Source organism: Ixodes scapularis, unplaced genomic scaffold (assembly GCF_016920785.2).
Source record: "Ixodes scapularis isolate PalLabHiFi unplaced genomic scaffold, ASM1692078v2 PGA_scaffold5__190_contigs__length_132052651, whole genome shotgun sequence".
Lineage (NCBI taxonomy): Eukaryota > Metazoa > Arthropoda > Arachnida > Ixodida > Ixodidae > Ixodes > Ixodes scapularis.
This window is the reverse complement of record NW_024609880.1, coordinates 120,910,554-120,936,342: the sequence shown is the minus strand read 5'-3', so window position 1 is coordinate 120,936,342 and position 25,789 is coordinate 120,910,554. Positions and strand designations below refer to the sequence as shown.

The window sequence follows — 25,789 nt, the reverse complement described above, 5'->3', positions numbered from 1 at the left end:
AGTAGATTTTCTTGACAGGTGTAGTGGCCGAGTCATTGCTGACTATTCATATTTGTGCAATATTTGTGGCTTTTGCTGTTTCTATTTTCCCGTTTTCATTTTACAATGAAAATGACCGCATCTCTACGTGGTGAATGATGTTGATTGGGGCGAAGCTCCTGGTGGTGCTGATGATACTGATTTCATTTTTCTTAGGTAGTGCTGATTATTTTTATTGCTCGTAGGTAGTGCTGAGTTCCGGTTTGTGTTTCGACCTCATTATTACTACTTAATGGTCGGTGAAATGCAAAGCCAGCGGTTCTTCTAGTGAAACATCTTGGATTCGCTAGAAGTCGTGGGAACGCACCTCAACGGTCCATATCAAAAAGGGTATGGAACGTGGTTATATACGCATTTGAGCATTTGACCGTAGCGCCCTCTCGTCCATAAACGTTGAGCCAATGCATGCAAAGTTTAACGCGATTATAAACGCATTTGACCGCAGCGCCCTCTCCTGTATAGACGTTGAGCGGCTACATGCAACGTTTCAACCATGAAAGAAACCCCAGGTCTTGAGTTACTACCGATTCTCGGAGCCCCCTACTTGTCCCGCAGTCGTGGCCGAGTGGTTAAGCCGATGGACTAGAAATCCATTGGGGTCTCCCCGCACAGGTTCGAATCCTGTCGACTGCGCGAACATTTTTTTTCTTTATTACGTGAGCACGGACGCCGGCCGGACGGACGAACGGACGGACGGACGGACAAGGCTAGACCCTTAGGAGCTTTGCCCCTATAATTCAGCTGATAGTCAGCGCTCGTCCTGTTTGCCTCTCCGTCTTCGTATTCGTTTCTTTTTTCTTTTTTTTTTTTTCTGCGCTTTTACGACTTTTCAATGTTGTAACAAAAAAAAACGCAGCACGTTTTGAACTGCACTTGGCGCTCCTTGTAGGTAATTAACCTAAACTGTTTTTTTTTTTCTGTGTGTGTGTGTGTGTGTGTTTTCTTTGCGAGTTTTAATATATATTGCTGTTTTTCCCCCCGATATAAAGCCCGCTGAGAGCGATATAAAGGTACAATAAATAAAACGAAATGAGGGCACAGATCTGGACAACAAATGTTGTGGCATGAAACGTCTTTATTAAAGTAATGGTTTGCGATTCCGCCGGCTTCGAGTCTTGCTCAGTAAGGGGAGGAGAGGGGGTTCAAGGAAGCAGTGTTGTGCAGTGAGCACTCCCATTCCATTCCAACTTTATTCCGGAATATTAGTTTCCGCTACTTCAAATACTTTCAGCACCTGGGAACAGATACGCTGGGCATATTCCCACTCCTGGAATGGCTGAACTGCTTCATTCTGTTCCACTAACTTTGTTTATGTATCACGTGGTGAATTCACAGCGATATGTTGGCGGAATAGCTGTAGCGTCCGCTACGGCCCATCGTAAGGAGAAACGCAGATCAGGCACTTACGAACGAGACTCTTAAACCGGGGTCACAGTGATTATAGATCATATATAGATTCCAACGCAAGTCACCACGAGATCAGTACTTCGAACGCAGCATGGCGACGAGGTCAAGGAGAAATTAAACAAGTGGCATTCGAATTACAGATATGGCGGTGACCAATGTCTGCATTACTGTCTTTTGTATGTGTATAAACATGTAATTCCGGCTTTAAGGTAATAATCCGCTTGCGGCCCTATGTGCGACAGGAACATGAACGTGCTCGCCTCTGCGGCGTAAATACCTGCTTTCAAGAACGGCGGGCGGCTTGTCTTTGTCCCTGCCTTGTGGCTTATGACCCGTGCCTGTAATTGACCATGGTCGCAACAGTTGCTTTGTCGCCTCTCGGGCGCCTGGAACGACCTCTTCTCCGTCTACAACTGTTCAGGTTCAGTTGCATGATGGGGAGCGTCATTTTAATCCTCGAAGGGGCATGAGCAGTTTAAACAATTGAACCATCAGCAACCAGTTAAGTGCAGTGATGTTATTTTAGCAGCCATTCCGACCGAGCTCTAGCCTTATGTCAGCAAGTTCCTTGTGGTTTGAGTTGCTCCCTCTCTTAAATCTAGGTCTTCTGTAGGGGCCTCCAAATGTTTCGGCTCAGGGGTCACATTTGGAAGATGCTGGAATCTCGGGGGGAGGGGGGGGGGGGGGATCGAGAGAAGGGGGGAAGGGGATATAAATAAGTAACTAAAACAATTAAATAAATCTAAATAACTATTTAAATACCAACACATAAATTAGAAGAAAAAAAAAGATGATAACTCCGAGTACGTATATATACATAACTTTATATTCGATATGTTGTTAGTTATGACATTTCAAAATAATTGTGAAACAGAAAATCGCCAGGCAATGAAAACGCATAAGAACTTTTGCATATTCCCACAAGGTAAAGGGTGAAGGAAACTGGTAAATATGATAATAACAATACACAATAGAGGACAATAAGAACGATACACATAAGAACGCAAAGTAATTCTGACAAAGCTTCACAGACATGAATCAGGGGACGACAAAGAAGCATTGCTGGTGATCACAATGTACCATAAACGATATGGCGAACCCATTTTGATGCAGAATACACTAATTTTTTATATCCTCTCTTGCGTCTTTGGTGGGTGTCACGGCACTGTTTCTTTCATATCTTTTTTTACACTTGCGTATTTTTACGTTAATAGTAGTAGACAGCGGGCCGGGCGTCACTGTAAAGACTGCGGCCACCTGCAGGCGGGCAGACGTAACTCCTCCGCAAGATGGATTTGGGCCGCGGGTCGCGTTTGGAGACCCCTGACCCAACACCTCCTAGTGTAGGAAGGCCTCAGCGCTTACGAGTCGGGACGCAAAGATGGCGGAGACAAACCTATCTGTCTTTTAACGTTTTAAAACATTAGACACGAAGACTACCTTCCTGAAAACGACAGGATGAGATGTTTTTCAACACGATGTTTGTATTGGAGGGAGGCGCACAAAATTACATTTAAAAAGTTATCTAGCTAATCTACGTTAATTAGCCAGGTTGCACATTGTATAAAAATAACTAGACTTGGCCAATTGAACAACACTGGGCCTGTTTGAAACGAGTAGCGCGCACCGTGTTTTTTTGAAGTCTCGGCGCAAGTTAGCTGAAATACCCAGTGTGCCTTTTTGTTTCGTTTGCTCTCAGAACTAAATGAAATTGGTGGTTTCCCCAACTCATTATATTTCTTGAGATGCAAGACACGACACAGTGGAATATATTTTTTAATCTCAAGTTTGCATACATGTGGCTGCTCCCTCACCACCCGACGTGCAGTTGAGGATCACGAATGACAATTCTAGGAAAATGACTCCTATTGCCCTCTTAGTGTGGTATTACAGATAACCGGATTGTAAGCTCGAAACACAGGTTTTCCACAAGTTATCATGAAGGCGAGAGCGCAATCGGGAGAAATCCGTTTCCATACGACATGTTGAAACCATTCTTCAAAGTCCTCTCTTATGAATATCCATAGCCTTTGTTTTTGATCATCTCTCGGAGTACAGTTTTCAGGGATTCCAAGCCATTTCTTATTCTTCTTCATTAGTTCCTCTTCTGTTTTTATAATATCATCTTTCAGGTCATCCACTATACGTTTTAACTCGGTTTTTCTCAGCCACAAATCGCATCCTATGAAAACAAAGAGACAACAATTAATTGTGAAGATCCTACAGACAGTTTTGGGGGACTGGGAAAGAACTCAAAAGTGCGAAATCAAGTAACTCCAAACGAAAACGAAAGTCAGTGAAAGCACAGAGGAGCTGGTAAAAGTAAATAATGTAAAATAAAAATTTCAGCTGTCAGTCAACTCGTGTGCTGCGTACTACTCCGTCTACTTGGCTCTGTTTTTGGCGCGTTGTTTTTGCTTTCCCTAATCGCGTCGTAGCTCTAATTGTTACAAAGATGAACAAGCTTTAGATAAAGCGTTTTTTATGTTTTTAAACTCCAGAACCTTGTTGTTTCACCACACCACAAGAGAAAACATGAATATATTCTTGAATGGGCATCCATTTTCTTTTGAAGGTGAGAGGCAAGAATCGGCATTAAGTAATTTTATTTTATAATTAGAGCTCAGGTGACTCTTCTGAAACAGGGTTTCGTATTTCTATATGTATAGTTTTTCAAAACAGTATGTTTTAGTTTGTTTCTTTCGAAATTTGTTTGAATCGCGTCTAGACATAACCGAAGCCATATACTAGTAATACACACCCATACAGATACATACACTTCCCTGAAGAAACATACAAATAACAGAACACATAAAATCCCAACATTGGTGCTAGTAAATGTGGAAGGTTAGTACACTTTTAAAATCCATCTCATTCCCGAAAATGTCAACCACCGCACTCACTGCAGTATAATTGCTCTGAATTCGTAAAATGGGGGAAATGAACACATGTCTTGCATGTATAGAGCGTGTTGTCGAGACGGCAATTAACACGCGGGACATATATAAACAACAGTGAAACAGGTATAGGGCAACGTATTCTGCTACTCATAGTTTTATACAAAAATGCATAATCTCGCGTAATTCCGGCGCCAGTATTTGCAAGTTTAGCCGAAGTATCATTCAAGGCTCGTTCACAGACTTGTAACCGAGTACGACCAAGAGAGACGAGCCCGGTTTTTAAGCCTCTTGCGACGTCTTAGGACCGGATTCGTTGCTGCGGAGTTGGTGCTAAAGGCTCGTTCAAACGCTCGTAACCGAGTACTACCGAGAGAGACCAGATCGGTTTTTAAGCCTCTTGCGACGTCTTAGGAACGGATGCGCTGCTTTGGAGCTGGTCCTAAGACGTAGTAAGAGGCTTAAAAACCAGTCTTGTCTCTCTCGGTCGTGCTCGGTTATAAATGTGTGAACGGCGCTTAAAGGCACACTGACACCCCCCCCCCCCCCCCCCCCCCCCCAAAAAAAAAAAATTGTTTTTTCCTTTTTTGCCACGCGATTTATTATGGTATCGAAATAGTACCGAATTAATATTTTGCTACAGAGTCACTTATTTTTTTTTAATAAAGTCAAAAGAAAAAAAAAAAAAAACGCAACTGATCGAAACCGAAACCGAAACTCCCGCACTGCACAGAGAAGTGGAGAGGAAGGAGTGAGTGGCACAAGCCACGTGGCAACCAACCATGCGGGTTTTTTTTCACTTTTCTTCTTTTTCTTTTTGCACTTAGCAGACCAAATGCTTTGCGATGCAGGATCCATTAGCCGTGCGATTCCTTTGCAGTTATGTTTGTTTCGCTCGCTGTTATGTACTTCAAGATGCACATTTAAGTGTTGGCAATTAGTAGTGAGTGCACGAGTGCCGTGGTGAATTCCTGTGATCGGCTCCGAGAAGAATACTCCCAAGATGTTGCGTGAATGTCTGCCTCACATGTCCTGCATCTGAAAGTGGCATTGTGTTGCAGGGTGCACAAGTTTCCGAAAGATCAACGGGTCGGGATCTATGGCTGGCTGCAATTCCGGGAGAAGAGTTAAAGCGAAGCAAGGAAAGCGAAGCTCGGAAAGCGGACGCTACCCGATTCATATGCTCCTTGCATTTTGTGGAAAGTGACTACATTGCGTTCGCAGGTGTCAAAAATGAAATCCCATACCATTTAGTTCTGCGACGTATGGACCACAAGATTTTTTTTAGTGATAATTGTAAAAAACAAAATTGTAAACATGGCAAAATGCTTGACACAAAAAAAAAAATGGTGCTCCCACATTTGGGATTGAACCCGTGTCCTCTGCGTGTGATGCGGACGACTTTCCACTGAGCTACTGAAGGATTTGTTTTTCTCTTTATTGCCTGAGCAATTGAAGGATGTCTTTCATGCGTAATAATGCAGCCAGTCGACTGTATGTCGGAAGTTTGCTGCGGATTTCCTTTCAGTACATGCTCCCCGCTCAAAGTCGGGCAGCACCACGCATAGGCCACACACGCACATCGTAAAGAAACCATACGCGAGCGTATTCAACTTGAAGTACGCACTTCGTACTCGACGTTTGAGCGAGAGATTTCTTCAGCCAGGAGAAGGGACGACGGCTAGGCGACGCCATCGTGCAATCGGCTTGCTGGTCGGGCGTGTCGTGCGGGATGAGTATCAGTTCTTTTAACCGCTCTAAAATTTCTCTTTCGGAGGAAGACAGAATTCGCCGGTACCGTGAACGACGATTCTGAAGCAGGTGTCCAACGCCCGTCGTCCGCTGTCATCTGCTAGTCCCACGATACGCGAAATGACGCCATGGTGAGAATTGTGCAGTGAACCAAGTGATCGCACAGAATGCTCCGGTTGTCCATGCTACCTTTTTTTTCAATCAGCGTATTTGCAGCTTTTTGGAAGCCACCAAAAATGGGTTTCATATTTTTTTGCATTTCTAATATTGACTGTGCGCCTTCAATGACCCACGACTTTGATTAAATTTGGCGGTCGCGACGAGTCTTTAGAACACGGCCCGTGACCACGAAGAAGAGAGTGAGCGCGACTCAAACCGGCCAGTTCTCGATCGGCGGATTTTGGGCCGAAACAAAATTTCGAGCGGCAAATTTTTGTTTTGGGTATAGTTGGGCTCTCATATGTCACGTACAACTAAAAACCTCGGCGAGCATAAATACCCAGTCAGTGTCCCTTTAAGACGTCGTAAGAGGATTGAAACCCGGTTTTCTCTCTCTCCGTCCTACTCGGTCGCAAGTCTGTGAACGGCGCTAAAGAGTTCAGGAAAAAACGCCCCCCACCTCTTCACACTTAAGCTGAGTGATGGCAAGGAGGTGACCTCCTCTCCAGCGTTCGCTGAAGGGAAAAGAGTTGGGAGGAGCTTCTCCTGCAGACCATTCCAAACTAGAGTGCCAAACTATAGTTACGAACGCATAATAGAGGTGTAAAGCCTCACGATATATGAAAGCTCTTTAAAATGACGGGTCAAGGGTTGTCCAAACAGGATACGTCAGAAATAGTGAAGCACCACTTCTCCGCCATATGAAGTGAAGGTTGAAGTCCGGCCGTCCGTCTTTTGTTTGTACACCAACACATCTCTGTTACGTCACGCCGCGGTGGTGTTGCGTCGGGCGCACTTCCGGTCTGGGGCTGTGGGCGAAAGTTACCATGGGGGACGTGCATTCCTGTGTTACTTCGGAAGAAACCGGACAAAAGCCTGGCTCCTCGTCTAATTACCGCGACTGGGGCTGTACCAAAAAAGTCGGGAAATGTTTGAAGGTCAGTTTTCGTGCGTTTCCTGCCTGCTTGGTTCGTCCGAGAACGTGAAGGGGGGCCGCGAAAAAGGAAACACAGACGCCGTCGGACCACGATTGCTTGGGCGGGAAGCACTTGGGATTGAATTCAAGGATACTTCTGGTAGTCAGATTTATTCATTTTGTTCCAACATGAATGCTGGAGAACCGCCTTCTTGCACGGACCACCTGCGGACTACGTTCAGTGCGTCTTTGATTTCGTACGGCCGCCTCATCGTTCGAGTTGTCGCCTGCTCCCTCAAACGTTTCTGCTTGTCGTCTGCTCGTTCAAACGACAGCGGCCCGTAAACCAAACGTTGGCCCGGTAATTGCAATAAGAAGTGCAGACCTCACGATATGTTTAAGTTTGAAGGTTCACTCAGGTAAGCTGGCTCGGTGTAAACAGTAGATATAAGGAGATGTTGACAATTGTTACCAGTGGCCATCACCGACTTGTTGTGCCTGATTCTCTCGGTCTGATCCTGCTTGCGATTTTCAGTATCGACGTTGACATCTCAGCTACGGTTCAAGCTTTTGCAGCCCGAGCGACGCCATGACTGAAAATGGTGAGCGCAACTCACCATGTTAATCAGGTTTTAGCGTCCATTCTGCGGCGTCCACGCGGAATGGATCGTTGCATGTTACGCCAAGTTTTGCGGCGTAACGAGCCTGGTTAATTTCGCTGAGGCCGCCCAAGTTGTTAGACATTGCCAGGAAGACGCAGAATCAACAATTTCAACGCGAAAAAGAGCACGGCGACTCACACCAATGCCGGCAACATCACATTCCAATCGTTTGTTTATAGGTGACGGCGAGCTTCCTGCCCACACCCCCATCGCGCATGCGCGGCGTCGGTGGCGTCCGGTAGGGGCGCTCCGGGTTGTTTGTAAACATGAGTTGCTTTGTACATACACCAGGCAAACATCACGGCTTTCCTCCTCGCCTCATCCACTTTCCTGTGACGTCGGCGCCTGTCCATCTGTGTTTGCCTCGCCCTCGTAAGCTACCCTTTCCTGTTTTCGGGATAAGGCTTAACAGCAGCGGAAGCCTTGAGCGATTGACTAACAGTCAACAGAGCGTCTGAGAGACTGTCCGAACCCACATGATGAGCATGCATTATGCCTCCGTCAAGGGGAGAAGCAGACAGTAGCAAAAAACAAACTTTCCTCTCGGCAAAAAAAAAACAAAAAAAAAACAGCAACAACAAAAAAACAGACGGATGCAGATTGACGCATTTCATATGGCGGAGAAGTGTCGTTTCGTGCGTCCTGGAAGTGTCCTGTTTGGACAGCGCACGCGAAAAAAACCGCGAAAGTCGCAAGCAAGAACTAACTAAATTTAACACATGATTAATAAAGTGATTATTCAATATAAATCCGGAAGTCAGGTAAATATTCCCGTCACAGTGGTTCATTGCCTAGTTTATAAAAAAAAAATAAAAAGGCGCACGATTCTATTGTTATGAAGGAATAAAAAAGTGTTTTCTTTTTTACTGTTTAGACGTAATTTCGATTGAACCCCGCATAATGAGATAGCAGATATGTCCTCCTGCAGCAGCTCGCGATCAACATGTGATTGAATCCGAGGAATGACAAAAATAATCCCTGGAGAAGGGGAACAAGAGAGACAAAGGACAAACAGAAATCTCCAAGCACAGCTAGGTGACTGGTGCGCGACCGAAAAAATCCGCCTTGTCCGGTTATCGAACTTGGGACCTCTCCATCACAGGTGGAGCGCTCTACCAACTGAGCTAACCAAGGGTTAGACGTCAGTAGAGCAAACGGGTTTTATCAGCCGCCACCAGTCTAACACCAACAAGGGTGAAGCTTGCAAGTTAAGGTTATGAATATAATGCAATTAAATGCAAAGATGCAAGCGAGCTGGACAAGAATGACGAAAATAATCTCCGGAGAAGGAGAACAAGAGGAAGAAAGGACAAACATTCGCTTGCACCTTTGCATTTGATTGCATCATATTCATAACCTTAAATTGCAAGCTTCACCCTTGTAGGTGTTGGGCTGTGGCAGCTTATAAAAGCCGTTTGTTTTACTGCCATCTAACCCCTGGTCAGCTCAGTTGGTAGAGCGCTCCACTTGTAATGGAGTGGTACCGGGTTCGATACCCGGACCAGGCTGATTTTTTCGGTCGCGCACCAGTCACCTAGCTGTGCTTGGAGATTTCTGTTTGTCCTTTGTCCCTCTTGTTCCCCTTCTCCAGGGATTATTTTCGTCATTCTTGTCCAGCTCGCTTGCACCTTTGCATTTAATTGCATTATACTCATAACCTGAAATTGCAAGCTTCACCCTTGTTAATGTTAGACTGGTGGCAGATGATAAAAGCCGTTTGCTCTACTGACGTCTAACCCCTGGTCAGCTCAGTTGGTAGAGCGCTCCACTTGTAATGGAGTGGTACCGGGTTCGATACCAGGACTATGCTGATTTTTTCGGTCGCGCACCAGTCACCTAGCTGTGTTTGGACATTTGTGTTTGTCTTTTGTCCCTCTGTTCTCCTTCTCCAGGGATTATTTTCGTCATTCTTGTCCAACTCGCTTGCACCTTTGCATAGAATTTCATTATAATGATTGAATCCGCTATAATATATTAATATCACAAGCGAACTGAACCAACCTTGAATGTTTTACTCAAAGAGAGTAATTAATGGTAAAAATTTTAACAAGTAAGGGTTCGATAATAGAACCCCGAGGAGCGCCAGATGATATATCTGATGTCGATAATCCTTAAAGATATGACTGAAACCACAAATCTACCAGTCAACGCGACTTTCCGATAGCTGGTGCACTAAAATGTCATGGGGCACAAGATCAAATGCATTAATCAAATCAAAAGAAATTGCGTCGACCTGCCCATGGTTGCAACAATGAGGCCAACGTATTTAAAATATTTTTAGTTTGAAGATTTTTACTGTCTAGAAAAAAGTGTTGCGATTCACTTAATATTTATTTCAAATAACCAGAAAGGTTCGCTTCTACCACGCTCTCAAACAGGTTTGAGAATGTGGTCAGAACACATGCTGCTTGATTTTAACTCGAACAGTCATATGTAAACCAAACAAACGTGAAAAGTGCCCTAATGCTGTCTGAGGAGATGAGTTCTAAAACTAAGGGGCTCATATTATACTGGGCTAAACGTCACGACAAGTCAGACAATCAACTAAGACTTGTTAGGTAGCTTTTTCGTTAGTGATAATGAAAGTATGTTTAAAATTAGAAACCTGCAGAGCGTCATCGGAAACTACTAAGTTATAAAATTTTAGATGGACGTATTGCACAATTAAAGTGCGGGTGTGCACTAAAGTCACCACCTCTACAACAGGTGTAATGCGGGCGGTGCGAAACGTGGGTGATTATCATCCGCGAAGCCCAGCAACCAACTGCAGTATACACTCCGTGCGACGCGTCCGGCGCGCCGCCGCGCGGTCGTTACCGAAGGTAGGCAGTGAGAGCCCCAGCGAAACGAAACCACGCCGCGCACATTGGTACGCATTGAAGTCGGAGCGGTGCAGTTGCGCTGGGTCGACAGTATGAACTGCTGCGTCGTTAAGTGCTCCGATAGTTATGCGTCGTATCTCGTGGGGACGAAGTTTCACAGTTTTTCACCTCGCCGATGTTTTGTGGGACAGCGACAACGATGGGCCCGTGCCGTATACGACGCGAGAAATTTGGTCTCCCGATCATGTCTGCCACTTTGTCGGTACGGCTGGCATAACACTGCCGCTTTGCGCTCTGCGTTTGCTTTTGTACCAGTAACGCCTACATATCTCAGTTCGAACTGAAATGCCATCGCACACTCGCGGGTATGCAGTGCGAATTTCGTTGAAGGAATGCCCTCCAAAGAAGGTGCGACCCCATCCTATGTGTCGATGATATTTTCGGACCAGTGTGACACGCAGTCTGTACTTCATGAAGAAAGATTCGGACGGTACAAAAAGTGAGAAATATAAATCTAAGGAAGACTGCAATGAAACTTGGAATCACTGGACAATCGATGTTTGAGTATCGAAGTTAGGGGTGTGCTCTCTTTAAGATCAGCCTCCTTTTGGATGTTGGAACGCTGACACCCCGAGTCTTGCAGACAAGTTTTTTTTCTCGGCTTCAGAGCCACCTATCTCAAAGTTTTTCAAACTGGAAGCACCGTCCACTAGTCCCTTACTACCTGTAAAGTGTGCACCTTCCGGCCATGATGAATTTATTTTCTTGACAGCCTTTTACGGTCAAAACCGATTCCCATTTAGTTACGCCGCCCAAAAATATTTCCACCTGGTTAAACTATGCCACCTTTTTTTGGGTATAATAAGTGTTTTGTCGAGTTACGCTTGTCCAAGTACCTGTGCGCCGAAAATCAACCCCTCGCACAACCAGATTACTGCAAAACAGCTGACCGCAAAAGCCCTTGACGGCCAAACCGTGTGTTGGCCAGTGACTTGGTTTTCTCTGCTTTGAAGCCACCTTTCGTAAGGTTGTTTCAATTGGAAGTATAGTGCACTAGTCCCTTCCTACCTGTAAAGCCTCCATCTCCCACGATGAGTGGTATTCTCCTGACAGCCCTTTCACGGTCAAAACCGTTTCCCATTCAGTTATGCCGCCCAAACCAAATTTCCCGCTGAGAGCATTTATGGTGGCAACCGTTTGCTTTTCGGAAAATTGCTCAAACCCCTTTTTCGAGTGCAACTAAAGAAATTACCCCTAATAACGACTCAAACTCAATATATAAGAAGCGGAGAAAGTATATTTACCAACACGCTCATTTTTAATGTTAATCAAGTTTTCTGAGCTACATGTGTTGTTCTCGTCCGAACGTCGGCCAAACCGCGTTTGACCCTAACAAATTCTTCCATGAAAGAGTTGTATGCGTCTGTTTTTGTCCCGAATTTGTGTTCATTCTTTCCGATTGTTTAACTAAATACCCTTCTTAAATCTGCCCCAGCACTCATGCAACGTCACCCTCAACTTATAGGCTCAAAAAGCAAAAGTTTCGTCCGTGCGCGCTTCCGCCGCCACAGCTCGCACGCGAAAAGGCGCCGCAGGCTGCTGAGCGCGCCTCACTGTCGAACACCAGCTCCTCCGCTAGCGGCGCTACGTGCGTCTTTCAAAGCGCCCCCTATAGTTCTCGCACGGAGCGTATACATTGTTTGACCTTGGCTTGTCGCAGAGTGAAAACTACGGCACCGTCGAGCCAATCAGAGTGACGGCTGTGAAGATTGACAGCCCTTAAAGGCCGATGTACACCCTTAGTTCCGTGCAAGAAAATTGATCCTCTTAGCGTCATACTTTCGAAAACTGCGAGGGGTGCCATGTTGGGGCATGTTGCAAAGGTGGACTTGATACGTGGAAGAAGGCAGCGAAAAAAAGTGGAAAGCGCGAAGTGCACATCGGCCTTTAACAAAGACACGGGGGCGGGAGTGTAACCCAAGCAGATGGAGAAGAGGGGAACGAGGAACTGCCTTCTCAAGTCGAACCCTCCTGTGTGTCCCAGACGTCAGTGTTGTCGCCCTGGGAAATTAGCCCGTCACTCAAAATTGGTACAAAAGCGGTTTTTTTCTCTCCTGCTCATGAAACTGACAGCACTGCGCGCAACTAGAGACCGGCAACTTGTGTAGTCACGTGTCTAGCTTCGACGCGCTGATTGGTTCACTCGGACCGTAGCCTTCGCCGTTTACCAAGATATGGTGAGAGTTTTCGATCGCCGGGAGGCTACGATAGCCGATGGTGTTTCTTCATAGAATGAATCTCCATGTTATAGCCTACGCGGGATTTTTAGTTTTAGGTGTTCATTGGCAGGGGCGATGAATTAAACATCTAATAAGTTTTTCTGCACTAGTGCCTACCTTTCATGATCAAATTTCCCGTACGATATTGTCAGATATGGCCCTGATATATTTTATATAGGTTCAGATATGATAATATAAGCAGTCAAATAGGGCTGTATTTCGCCAGATATGGGAGCTAATACGGCCGTATTTCGCCATATAGGTGGGCAAATACTACCAGATCTGGCTGTATAAGTGCGTAAATACGTCCATATATCACCATATACGCGTGCAAATATAACGCCCCTGATAATGATATATGGGCCCGTTTCAGTCGTGCAAGCAACAAGTTATATGTACCGCTAAGACACTAGTTGATTGATCTATATTGCATGAGTCTCATGTAATTGGTGAACTATTGTCAACATCCTTAAAGTGAAGTTGTTCCAGGTATTTGGACCAATTAATCAATTGCGCAATTTGAAGATTGAAAGACAAATGAAATTTGGTTGTCTGTTTGTTGTGTGACAATATGACGAAGTGCGATCGGAATGCGAGTTAATCAAATAATTTATTTTAGTCGCAGCTCGTAGGCACCCGTTTCCGAGTTAAGCTGTGTTGGCGTCGCCATCGGTGTAACCGCCCCGCTAAATTTAGCGAGAAATTGAATTGGTACGTACGTCACGTGACGTCAATTTTCCCGGGAAATCTGGCAGTGAAACTAATTTTTTTTTTCATGTTTCCCCGCTAAATTGAGCGGGTAAACACAAACCATTAGCTTACTCAAGATGCAAGACGCTACTTCGCCGTCCCGAATCCTTTTCCCTTCGAACGGAAGCCGTTGCGCCCGGAGTACAATACGCAGCTCTTTCAAAACCGTTCGCGCAGCATCGCATCCGTTCGTTTGCGAGCGACGGCGATTCATCGTGCGTTGAAAGTCGGAAAATGTGCTGTCCGTGGTGTCTTTTATGTATAACTCGTTCGTAAAAAAATTTGAAACAGTGTACACATGATTTTAAATTTATTGGTAAAAATACATTTATATACATTATTATTTATCTAATTATTTGTCGACATCATGCACAAAAAAATAGTCGCGTTAATTTTTTTCATTTAAAATTATAGTGTGGTTTATACAGCGTAAAACAGTATCCTGAAGCTCGCATCGTTTTGAGTTCAAAAGCTAGACTTCATAGAGCTGTATGTTCACTCGGTATTGACAGCAAGGTATACCCTACTGGTGATTTAGGCCAATCGTGTCTCCGGTTAGGGTCACGTGACTACAGTCTAGAATCTGGTGACAAAGCAGGACATTGCACCTGCCTGGCGCCCAAGGCCACACATAGCATTCACAGCACTGTCAACCTTCGTTACACGTAACACATCTCCTGGTTGTGGCCCTAAAAATAAGCCTTTTGTTCGTGAAACCGTTTTGGCCTCTTCGATCCTTTTCTCTCTCCCTAAGCTGAAAGCGTTGTAAATAGTGAGTGGTCACGTGGTTTGACGATTGACGCATTAGCCGTTGCCGATCTCGGAATGCACTTAGCCGGACCTAGTTTGGCGTGTGAATTCTCCCTCTGTGGCAGATGCGTATGTCTGTTTCTGCGAGCGATTTCTTCAAAGAAGCCCATGAATTTTTTGTGATGCGTTTAGTGTTCGGTTCTACAAACGACAGCTTGTGCTACATCGTGTTGAATCTTCACGGGCACCTTCTCGTTTCTGTGTTCGAGTGGTGGTTTTGCCGTGGCCGTGTCGAGATCTCCCTCCTACAACACATTTCAAGTCGCGTCTCGTCAACGTAAGTGCGCTGCAACCTACTTCGTGACAATTGATCGTTTTTCCTAAATGTATTCTTCCAGATTACATCTAGATTTAGGCCATGTATATCTCCTGGCAGCTTGGAGAGTCATTGTGCAGAATGTTTCGGCATTGGTGCGATTGCGCTACAAGCAGAAAGTTTCGATATCCCGCCGACAAAGTTTTGACGGGTCGCCGAAAAACAACAACAACGCGTTCAAAAATTTGACGAGCGGCTTTACGAGTCGCTTGTAGAAAGATTGTTACGATTTTGCGAAATACTGGTAAACAATACTAGGTCATCTGCGGGCGTATCCCTCTCCGCCCGCTTGTACTTTCTCTAACTTGACGGACATTCTGTCTCGCGGTTCATGCTGACGAAACGATCGTCGGGATACCGGGTAATTGCTACAGCCGAGCGCGGCACAGCTACCATTGCTCCCGCTGTGGAGGGTCGAAGAGTCAGCTACCAGCACGGTGGATACCGTTTCCTTTTTTTTTTTTATTCTTGCAGATTTGTTTTAAAAGAAGCAGTGAACGCTACACTTATGCGGTTTGTGCGAGAGTGATACGCCCAGAGGGACGTTATGTAGTTTGCTAATCTTTACTATAAGCCGGCTAATTAAATGAAATTCATTAATTAACTTTTAATTAGTGAAAATAGACATGGTTTCAATTAGAAACTTGCTGAGCGTCGTCCGAAACCCCTAAACCAGTAATTTTTAGAAAGACTGAGCGCGTATGAAGCGCAGCAGTGCACTGAAGTTACCGCTCGTGGGCCAGGTACAAGGCTGGGGCTAGATAAGAGACAGAAAAATTGCGCGGGCGCCTTACCGAAGCCGCTAGCCTTGTACCTGCTCCACGAGTGGTGGCTTTAGTGCGCATCTCACGCGCTGAAAGACTTTCTGAAAATGACTGATTTAGGAATTTTGGACGACGCCCCGCTAGCTGCTTATTGGAACCGTATGTCTATTTTCACTAATTGAAAAGTTCATTAGTGAATTTTAATTAATTAGCCGAATAATCGCAAAGCTTAGCGCCCACGTAAGGTCCCCCTGGGCGTATAACTCACTCGCAGAAACCGCATAAGTGTGACTTTCATGACTTTTTTTAAGAACAAATCTAGAAGAATAAAGTAAAAAAAAAAAAAAAAATCAACCTGATATGGCAGGCAGATATACCCCTATTTGGCAGACACAGATATGGATATACAAAGAACATTGGGCAGATCTGGTTATATAGGGCTTATATAAACTGATGTGCTTGATATGGCCAGATCTGCCCAATTTTTTATATATACATATTTTTTTTTTTATATAAGTCCAGATCTGCCATTTTCGTAAGGGTTAGGTCATTCGGAGGGGCCTTTTGTACTTGCAAGTCTCCAACTTAGCATTAACTTACGTTCAGATTGCGTTGCACTAAAATTCTTAATGTATTAAAAATCACACACGATACTGTCAACATAAGACATTTCATTTCCGTCCTGTGAAGTTACCTTTTTTGTTCAGAATTGAACAAATGTTGATTGTGCACGACACTGGGCACTGCATGGAACACTCCTTTTAAGTTGGAACAAAACTTTGATGCCAAGAGCGCCCCTGTTTCCATGGACGTACCAATTGATGTAAGCCTTCGAGGCACCGACGATTACCAGCGAGTTTAGAGCACGACCTCCGTAAACTGAACATGCCTCATAATGTATAGTTTATCTTACACATATAGTACGTGTCTACGCGCAAGAAGCAACGCAAAATAAATCTGTCGAAAAATGCCTATTACACAGCTTTTTAAATTCTAAATTCCTCTAATAGGCAACTTTGATTTGTCTGTTTCTTCTTCCGCTATAAATCGAACTGTACTGCTTTCCTTACCACTTAAATTAGCGGAAACCAAGACAGTGTGACATTAACCTTGCTGAACTTGTAAAGCCCTTACCTCCATCGGCTGCGGCACTCCTAAGAATGTAACATTGCGGCTCGCTGTATACCACATACATGTCCATATACTGAGGAATTTCCGAAAAGTTGAACAAGTCGTCCAGGATATGTTCGGTTAAACCAGATTCTGGTGCACTCGACTGAGGCTTCGCAGCAACACCTGCGTGGGAAAATTCTTTTTACAATGAAACTGATAAATACCAGAAAAACAAAAATGCTCCACTTTTGTCGAGCATGAAACCTTAACTTACCTCTATCGGGAAAGGGAGTACCTCTGGAATAGCAGGTGGAGTTATCATACTGAGCGTACGTGTAGCTTCCCGGGGGAACTGGAGTAGCACTTGGGAGTGTTCCTAGTTTTGGGGTACAAAAATAATGTATTGGACTTTCAAACGAGTTTAGACGATTACGCAGCTAAATGTTCCCTGTCTGCACACTTATACTGACCTAGCAGTGAAGCAAAGCGGCAAAGTAACTAAGTACAACTATGTATGTTACTGTAATTAGTAACATTTTTGAAACTAAGTACGCTAGAATAAAATGCTCGTAACTATAACTGTAACTTGGTTATAACTTGTAACTTGGCAGAGTTACATTTAACTTCCGAATTTTCACTTTTGAGCATCATCACCGAACACTTTATATCTGCAGAAGCACCTGTTGGTGAGAATGCTTGACATATTACTAGATTCATATTATATGACCCTCGAATTCTGTTAATCTTTAGTGACAAATATAAAGCCTGGCTTGACTCAAAATGACAATAAATTATTATCGGGGAGTCTGCTGGTCAAGCATTCTTCCAATTGAAGCAAACGGTTGCCACTTTCAGAAAGTTGACTCATGAGACGATTGTCTGAAATAGGCTAAAATGTAACCGTAGTGTAGTAAATACAGCAAGTACTATGATGTTGAACGAAACCCGCTCAAGCTTCTTCGCTGCAGCTGTTCGACAGTGCAGAACAAAATGACAAGTTTTAATGCAAAGGTGCCAGCGAGCTGCTTAGGAGCTGCTATGTTTAACCCCAGAGAGTTGGGATACAGAAAGACAGGACAACACGAATCTGCAAACACAGCTGAAGTTTATTTTACGAAACACATCCATAAATTCACAACCAAGAGAAAGAAAACCAAAGAGACCAAAATGAGACACGGAGGACAACGATGACGTCACGGGTAACTAACCAGAATACACGTATCCAAAGAGGGTACACATCAACCTCCAAACCAGATTCCGCATCATAGAGATGATAGATTGCACCGTGCGACAGACAGAAACTGAGGACATAGTAAAAGTGAATAACCTAATGATTACCAAGCAAGAAAAGGAATGAGATAAACCAACTACCAATAAAACCAGAATGAAATGGCTGTTTTAAGAGACGCTTTCACGCAGTTGTATAGAGAAACCAACATGTCGCTAACACAATAAGCGTACCCATCAATCCAAACCGACTATTTCAATGAACGTTTGAAACAGTCCCTTTCCCTGTGGAGCACTTCACTATTTTTTCCAAACAACGACACAATTGCTTCAGAAAAGATAGGATTCGCGAATTCGGAACATTCGGATTTGTTTTTTTCACCGTTCGTTCCTGTTAAATTAAGTTGTGATTAAGACACTTAGCCTTCTGGCCCCCACATAGCAACAACCACACTTCACAGGAATATTGCAAATTACACCCAGATCGCAATCCACCATAGGGTCCCTGATTTTTGTTACAACCTGCCTTCAGTGACAATACAGGTGCAAGCCGGTCGAGCCAAAAATCTCATTTAAAACAGCTGTGGCACAAACCTTCCGCGCTGGTGCCCGCACCAGAGGAATGCCCAACTTGGGCAAAGGTATGGCAAACATAAGGGCCCAACTTTGGCGCAGTTATGATTTTACAACATGGCAATCGTCAGTGCCAAAGTACGGTGCCTAACTATAGTCGTAGTTGGGCGATCCTAGGGCATGCCAAAGTTTGGCTTTTCTCTAGCCCGCCACAGGTGTGCCAAAGTAAGTGCCAGACCTGAGCCATAACTGCCGCAATAAATCTTAATTTGGCGATTCGGGCCATGCCGAAGTTTGGCTTTTCTCTGGCCACCCACTGAAGTGCAAAATAAGTGCCAAAAGTAGCAAAGAAAGCCGAGAGGCGTGCCCAAGTTTGGAATATCTCTGGTGTGTCCAGAAGTGCTCTTTCACGCGCCCCAGAAGAGAATTAAACTAAATAAGCGCTGGGAACACGATTGTCAGATGTCATCACTTCCGTTCCCAAGCAGCACGACAATACTTTGCGGTATCGTGCCAGTACCGGCCGAAAGTCGGTTCCAATATCGCTGAAATGTTCAGTTTTGCACCACCGTTTGATATCCGGCAGGTATTGCCGTACAGCCGTTTTGCCCCAGCCTACACTGTTAGCAAGTCCCGTGTATTTGGCGAATATTTGGGGTGAAAAACACGTTATTTACACAAATTACCATACATTTACACGATGAGTAACGGATAATTCGTTCAGAAATCATGCGAGGTTGTAAAAAACGTGTTTTGGTTCGGTCATACACGCATAACCGTGTAGCCGACCTCGATAACACGCACCGCCCCCGGCGACGACCGCGGCATTGCCGGCTATCGAAGCACCGGAATGCTTGGGGACACACTTAGAAAGGACCGTCCAGACAAATGCCGCGGAAAGAAACATGTCTCGGAGGCAGATATGCACCAAAAGCAATTGCGCCATGTCGCAGGACGTTGGCGAAACCCGCGCTTACCGTGCTCACCGCCATTTTCTGGTCGATGGCAATGCGGCTTCCCTCATGTCGCCCATGTTAGGGGTCTTGATAATAGTTTCTTACACACCACAAATAAAGTCATGGGTCTAATTATTCGTTCCAAACAGTTAAAATGGATATAAAAAGCGTGTCCTCGATGTGAACACGTGACATTGCAGTTGGTTTCGTTTTTGCTTCAACCTTGAACTGCAAACGATCTGGCCAAGGCGCAAGCGCCGATGTACGCTGGAAGCAAGAGCCTGTTGGCTTTCGCTGTTTTTGTTTGACCGGAGAAAATCTGTCAAGTACGCCTGGCGCCGCTACTGTTTTGGTTTGACGGGACGCGAGAAGCTTCGCATAGAGCTTCGGAGTTTGCGAGCACATAGTGAAGACGTGACCGGAGAAGTGCCCCTGTGATGTTCCTGGAAGACGGAAAGTACCATTCGTAATCGTCGTGTGTGCTTTGAAAGCGAAGGGAGTCACAGGGTCGACGAGTTCGCAACCACAAGCCAAGGTTCACGACAGCGCGGCGTTGACTTCGGCGATCTCGTTTTGTTTGGTGCAACCCGGCGATGCGAAAAAGAGCTGAAACGTTCGTCGTGTGTGGTGCGGTGCTTTGTATTCCGGGTCTGTTTGAACCACGCTTTTAACACAGAGCGCAAATTGTTTGTTGCGGGGTGGAGGTTCAACGGGTACAGTCCCGTCGTCGTCAGCTGATCCGGTCCAGCCGGGAGAACGCAGCGAGCGTTTTTTAAAGTAAATCTTCCTTCGTTCCGTTTCAAACTGTGGAAGTATCCCGACACATACCGTCAGTAAGAAGCAGCGGGCGTTTTCAACAAAATTACGTCGTTTTAATTGAATAATGGACTTCGGATTGTTGTCTTAAATCTGTCGTTTTTTATGCTTCGTGTTGGACTGCGTTTGCACAGCGACGCATACCGCTCGAGTGAATGATTCGGTCCTGCAACGAGTTAGTTGCGCCAATCATGCGGCGTGAATAAATTAGGGCAAGGTTTCCTACCTGCCCACAGATGCATGTACTGAGACAATTTTTTACGTTGTGAAGGTGCTCTTTCTTTATTTCGGAAGAGGCGTTGGTGCATTTATTATGGTATACAATCACTTGAGAGTGAAGAAATTGGAGAGCGAGCAAGCTTTCCCAACTTTGTCTCTTTCTCTCTGGCACTGCCCTGTTTCAGTTTCAGTAGGCATATCTACTAGCAGGTACAAACTGCTCTAAAGCTGGTAAAAAACGGGAAGCTTAAGACGGTGCGGACTCCGTGTTTCGTGCTTTTCGCAAGGTGACAGGGTAAATGCTTTTGTGAGATATGCCGAATATGCAAGCGATTTTCTTATGCCCGTCGTTTGCGTCTCTCCAGCAAAACGAATAAGATGATCTACTACAAAGACGCAATCACAAGCCAAGATTTAAGATAGCAGTGCGTTTGCTTCGGTGATCCGTGTAGCTGTATTTTACCCTGCTCTTTGCAACACCGTGTCATGACAAAGAGCTGGAACGGTCACGGTTTGTGCTGGCCTCCCGGTTGACAGAAACCTGCGTCGCCCGCATCGGCACCGAGTGCGCTTGGGCTGTTGATGCTCAAGCCTTTCATCCGCGGCTTGTCGCCAGCTCATCCTGCTGCTCAACGGTGAGAAAGCGGCGAGAGTAACCTCGGAAGTGAATGTAAATCCTAGTTCATTCAGTTATCCGGTGTTAAAGTGTGGAAGATGTCCAACGTCTACTGAGGGCGGGAACTGCGAGCGTTTTACCTTGCTGTTATAACCGAAACCAGACCAACGAGATAACTGCCTTGCGTACTATAAAATCACGGAAGCAATAAGTTTCAACAGGTCGAGTACGTCACCGGGGATGTAGGCGAGACCGTGCACACTGTTTAAACGCTTGCAGTATCCACGAGTGGTACCAGGAAAGCGACGTCAACAGAGAAGGAGCTCGCGATTCAGCGTAATGCACTGCTACGGGCCCGTGTATCTTCAAAGTTCGGGGTGGTGGCAGTATAAAAAAAGACGCATCAGCGCCCCACACCAGTGTTCACGAATAACACCGGTCACGAATTCCCAAGCCCCACCGCTCCACTCGACACCGACACGACATACGACAACAAACTGCATCAAAACGCCCCAAAAGTGAAGGCGTCTGCTCCCGTACTGCAACAAGCGGAAGTGAAGTGTTGGGCGGATGTCCGGATGTCCTTCACAGAAATATGTGAAAAATGTTTTGCGCAAGGATCATTTTCATTTATTATTGTATACGTAATGACAAAATCCCAATAATTTGTTTTCCTATCTGATTCAAGCTGTCGGAGTGCTCATAACACTGGTCAAGCAAGAAAATAACAAAAATTTGAACTTTTTCATGACCGGTTTAAGATTTATTGTTAACATATCGTTATTTATTGCAACGGACTAACATTATAGATTTTTCCTCCATACTTTTTAAATGCAAACAGTTCTAACACACGGCTGTCCATTGCGCCGTCTTTTGTGTATTCTTCTATAAATCTGTAAAGGTCAGCGACCAAAGAGCTCACAGACACATTTCAAGCTTATATGCGCCGCGGGGAGAAATGGTTATCGAGTAGGAAGTGTCGGGCATAGTGTCGTTGTCGTGTTTGTGTACATGTCGGTGCTGTGTAGTACGTGGTACTGGTGTTGCCTGCGTTGTATGTAGGGTTGCGGTGTAGTCGTGGTCGTTCGCAATGTTAACAGACTCGTCTATTTTTTGAAATACAGGCTGCTAGAAATCTCGATAGGTGGCGCAAGTTACCGCCCGATTCTAAATAGTTTGCTCAAGTTATTTATTCATGTGAGTTCGGCATTCGGTTTTTTTTTTTTTTTTTTTTTGGAGGCATGTTGAAGCTACCGACGCCGCCGACCGCCGACAACGCACGTACGTACCTTTGCAAGTAGCTGCGTCCGCCGCTTGGAGACTTTACTGTGTATAAAAGACATCGAACGAGAACTAACGCGCCCTGTGTGCTTTCGATTCGGCTGAAACGCGCGCGGCTCGCTGGACTCGTCTCTCGCCTGTTCTCGGCCGCTGGCCGCCATGTTTCATAAGGAACACGCTCGAAACGTTTTTGCGGAAGGCAGACACGGTGTAGCGTGTTAAGTTTACACAGCACCTCATGTGTAGACGAAAAACACAGATGGCCTCGTGTAAAACGAACACGTTTCGACGTGTCCGCTATGGGACAACGGTTTACACGTCTGGGCGTGTTATTTTTGCTAGCAGTGTAGCGTTCGCGCAATATTGTGTGAATACTCTACGATGCGTCTGCTCCGTATTGGCTGAACGTCATGCAAGTATGTGTATGTTGCATATAATTTGTTGCATATCCAATCACATATACGGACAAACACATTTTTTTCGATCGCTCCCAGGAGTTTATTAAACCACTATCATTACACACAGTGTATTCTCGACATATTTACAATGGTCACACTTCTCTGTAAAACGAAAAGCAAATTATAAAATAGAATTAACATGTTGTCCTCATGCCAAGCAAAACTCATCACACAAAAAACCGCGGAGATTGAGAGGAAAGCAGGACTACTATCAGAAGCATGCTTGCAGTGTGCTTACTAATAAAAGAGCGATATCATGTAATCCTTAATAGATGTATGATCCAACTCAGTACACCCCACCAACACACTCGAGAAAGAAGGTTGAGCACATTCAACTGACGTCTCGTCGTCGGCGAAGAGCAGTTTTTGTCAAAGCGTGTCGAACAAACACATCACAAGAATTCCACGAACTCGGGTGAAAAAAATGGCTGTTACCGAAAAATTGGCATTGACGTATTCCGGCCGTTTACGACGAAAAAGACACGGCCGCGTCTGCAACGCACGAAAGCAACAGAATACAGAAGAGCGCATTTCGAAAACCGGACCTACGTGGCCCACCTATTTCTATGACTAGGCAAACGGCGAAAACGGCATCCCCAGAGATCCCATCAACGTGACACGGAGAGTCACGTGACAAATTTTCGTCCAAACGTTTCTGTCTTACGCGCCCTACGTAGAGAGGTCACGCCGGGTCACGCGTTTCGTTCCAACATTTTGATTTGCTTAAAGCAGCTGTCGCGCTCGCTGACAGCCACACGAAGACACAAAGGTAAGTGGGGAGAAATGGCAAAAGACGAGGTCGAAGGGGCATCAACAACGGATGAGAGGAAAGGCCGCTTCTGCCGGTGACTTTGCCGCCTCTCCTAGTCTGTCAGCGTTCGGCTTCCATTGTGGGCCTCAGAAAGATCATCTTCTTTCTTGCGAGCGAAATGGAAGGGGTGCTTATGCCTTGCGGGCTTGTCGCCATCCGCTCCCGTCTCGCTCGCAGTGGCCTCCCATGGCTGTCGTGCCGGCGAAATTAGGAGCGCAGCCGGGACATTTTCTCCCGTGAATGACGATCGGGTGCTGGGAATCCGAAGCAGCTCTTTCGGCGTCCATTTGATGTTCTCGGAGTCGGTCGTTGAGGTTTGCCCGATGTACCTAACCCCGCAGGACAGGGGGATCGCGTACACTTCCTCCGCTTTCTCTCCTTCCCCGAAAATTTTTCTTTCCCGTACTTGAACGGAGCGGGCGGGCTTTGAGCTTGAAGCCGAAAATAAATATTGTTGAAATTGAAAGATTGTCCCGTTTGTATCCTCCGTTTTTTCCCTCCACTTCCTAAATTTTTAAAAAGTACCAACACGCTAAAATAGTACAAGTTCCGGGATTTCATTTTAATTCCCCAAGTGTGATGCGGAAGCCGCGACACGGAGCCCCGGTCGTTTCCGCTCTTTGTTATTGCTAGGATTTGACAGTGCTCAATCACAATGCAAGACACACACAGAGCAACGCTCGCTTTTGCAATGCACCGCTAGCACGATGGCAGCACTTTCTGTAAAGGCGCAGTCACACTGGGGTTGCTTTCAATCGCGCGATGCGACTAAATCGCATCGCAAGAAAAAGTAATTAGATCGTCACTCTGGCGTGCGCGACGATCTAGTCCAACGCCTTCGTTGGCGAGTCGCTTCTCAAAAAACTCTTGCTCCGAACGCCATTGATTGGCTCAACCTCTCCGCGACTAGAGCGCATCGCAAAAAGTCGGCTCAGCAAGCGACTGCTCCAATCGCGTCGCTCTTTGCCCGCGATGGTCGCTTTTGCGATGAAAGTTATCGTGCGACTAGACCGCATCGCCGGTGGGAACGCGCCTTAATGTTGAACCAGTCTCACGGCGCGTCCCCATATTGACGTGTGTACTTACGCGCGAGTACAACATCCGGCACAATTTGCGTTTGCAAAGCCTGGTCCAGCCGCGTCCAAACATTCAGCCAACCTTTGTACTGGGGAAATCAAGAGACACCCAAAATAAGATAAACTGGCCAGCCGAATAAAACTTGATGTCTATTTAATTAAGATGAAGACCCCCCGCGTACATCAAATACCTCATCAGCCGAACTTCAAGGCAGTAAGCCTAGTTCTGGCACTTGTTTGGCACTTTGGCCCGTAGCTGCCAGATGACAACCGAACTATAGGGAAGCTAAGCCTAACTTTGGCACTCGTTTGGCGACTTTGGGCCCAAAGATGCCAGATGTCAACCGAACTACAAGGTAGTAAGCCTAACTCTGGCACATCTGTGGTGATTTTGGCCCGAAGGTGCCGAATGACAGCCGAACTATAAAAAAGTGAAGCTTAAGTTTGGCACTTGTTTGGCGAGTTAGGGCCAAAATACCCAGACTGTTGCCAAGGGAGGTCAGGTTTGGCTCTACTTTGGCTTCTTCGGGCATTTCAATGCCCTAAACTCCCAGACAAAAGCCAAGTTTTGGCCCATAACTCGGTGCTACCTGGGTTAGGTTATGAGAGACATGGAAATAGGACAAACAACCCTACTTTTCTCTGGACGTATTTCAGTAAGTCAGTGTTCGTCAGCAAACTATGGATGACCGAAGACACGAACTCCCTCCTGTAGTCTGCGAAGAAAAATACTGTGACGAATGATGAGGTGACGAAACAAAGGATAACTGAGGAAACTGAATTGTTTAATGGGGCGAACTTCTGCCCAAAACAAAAAAGAAACAGAAGAAAACATCAGAGCGTCGCGGGCGTCGAAGTTGGCGTAAGAACAGGATCAAACGCATGGTGGGAGACTGACTGCGGCTTGCCACGCGGAGCCCCTTTTGTACGCGCTTGGGATTCTAGAACAATCGGTGTAAAAGGTTCGGCGCGCAGAACATTCTAACCTCGAATCATTAATTAAGCTTCCAAACTCACCGGAACACGACATTACGGTGTCAACACAAATGTGACCCCGTGGCCAGGCACCG

At 45.6% G+C, this 25,789-nt stretch overlaps 1 protein-coding gene across 1 annotated transcript in view; it reads right to left on the bottom strand.

The window, feature by feature from the left end:
- Window positions 1-3,311: 3,311 nt before the first annotated feature.
- Window positions 3,312-25,789, bottom strand: part of LOC120850088 — a 47,539-nt gene continuing 25,061 nt past the window's right edge. The window contains exons 4-6 of the mRNA XM_042293892.1: window positions 16,961-17,062; window positions 16,708-16,869; window positions 3,312-3,628 (exon numbers count right to left, since the gene is read on the bottom strand). Coding sequence (XP_042149826.1) covers window positions 3,312-3,628; window positions 16,708-16,869; window positions 16,961-17,062 — 581 coding nt within the window. The remainder of the gene's footprint in view (window positions 3,629-16,707; window positions 16,870-16,960; window positions 17,063-25,789) is intronic.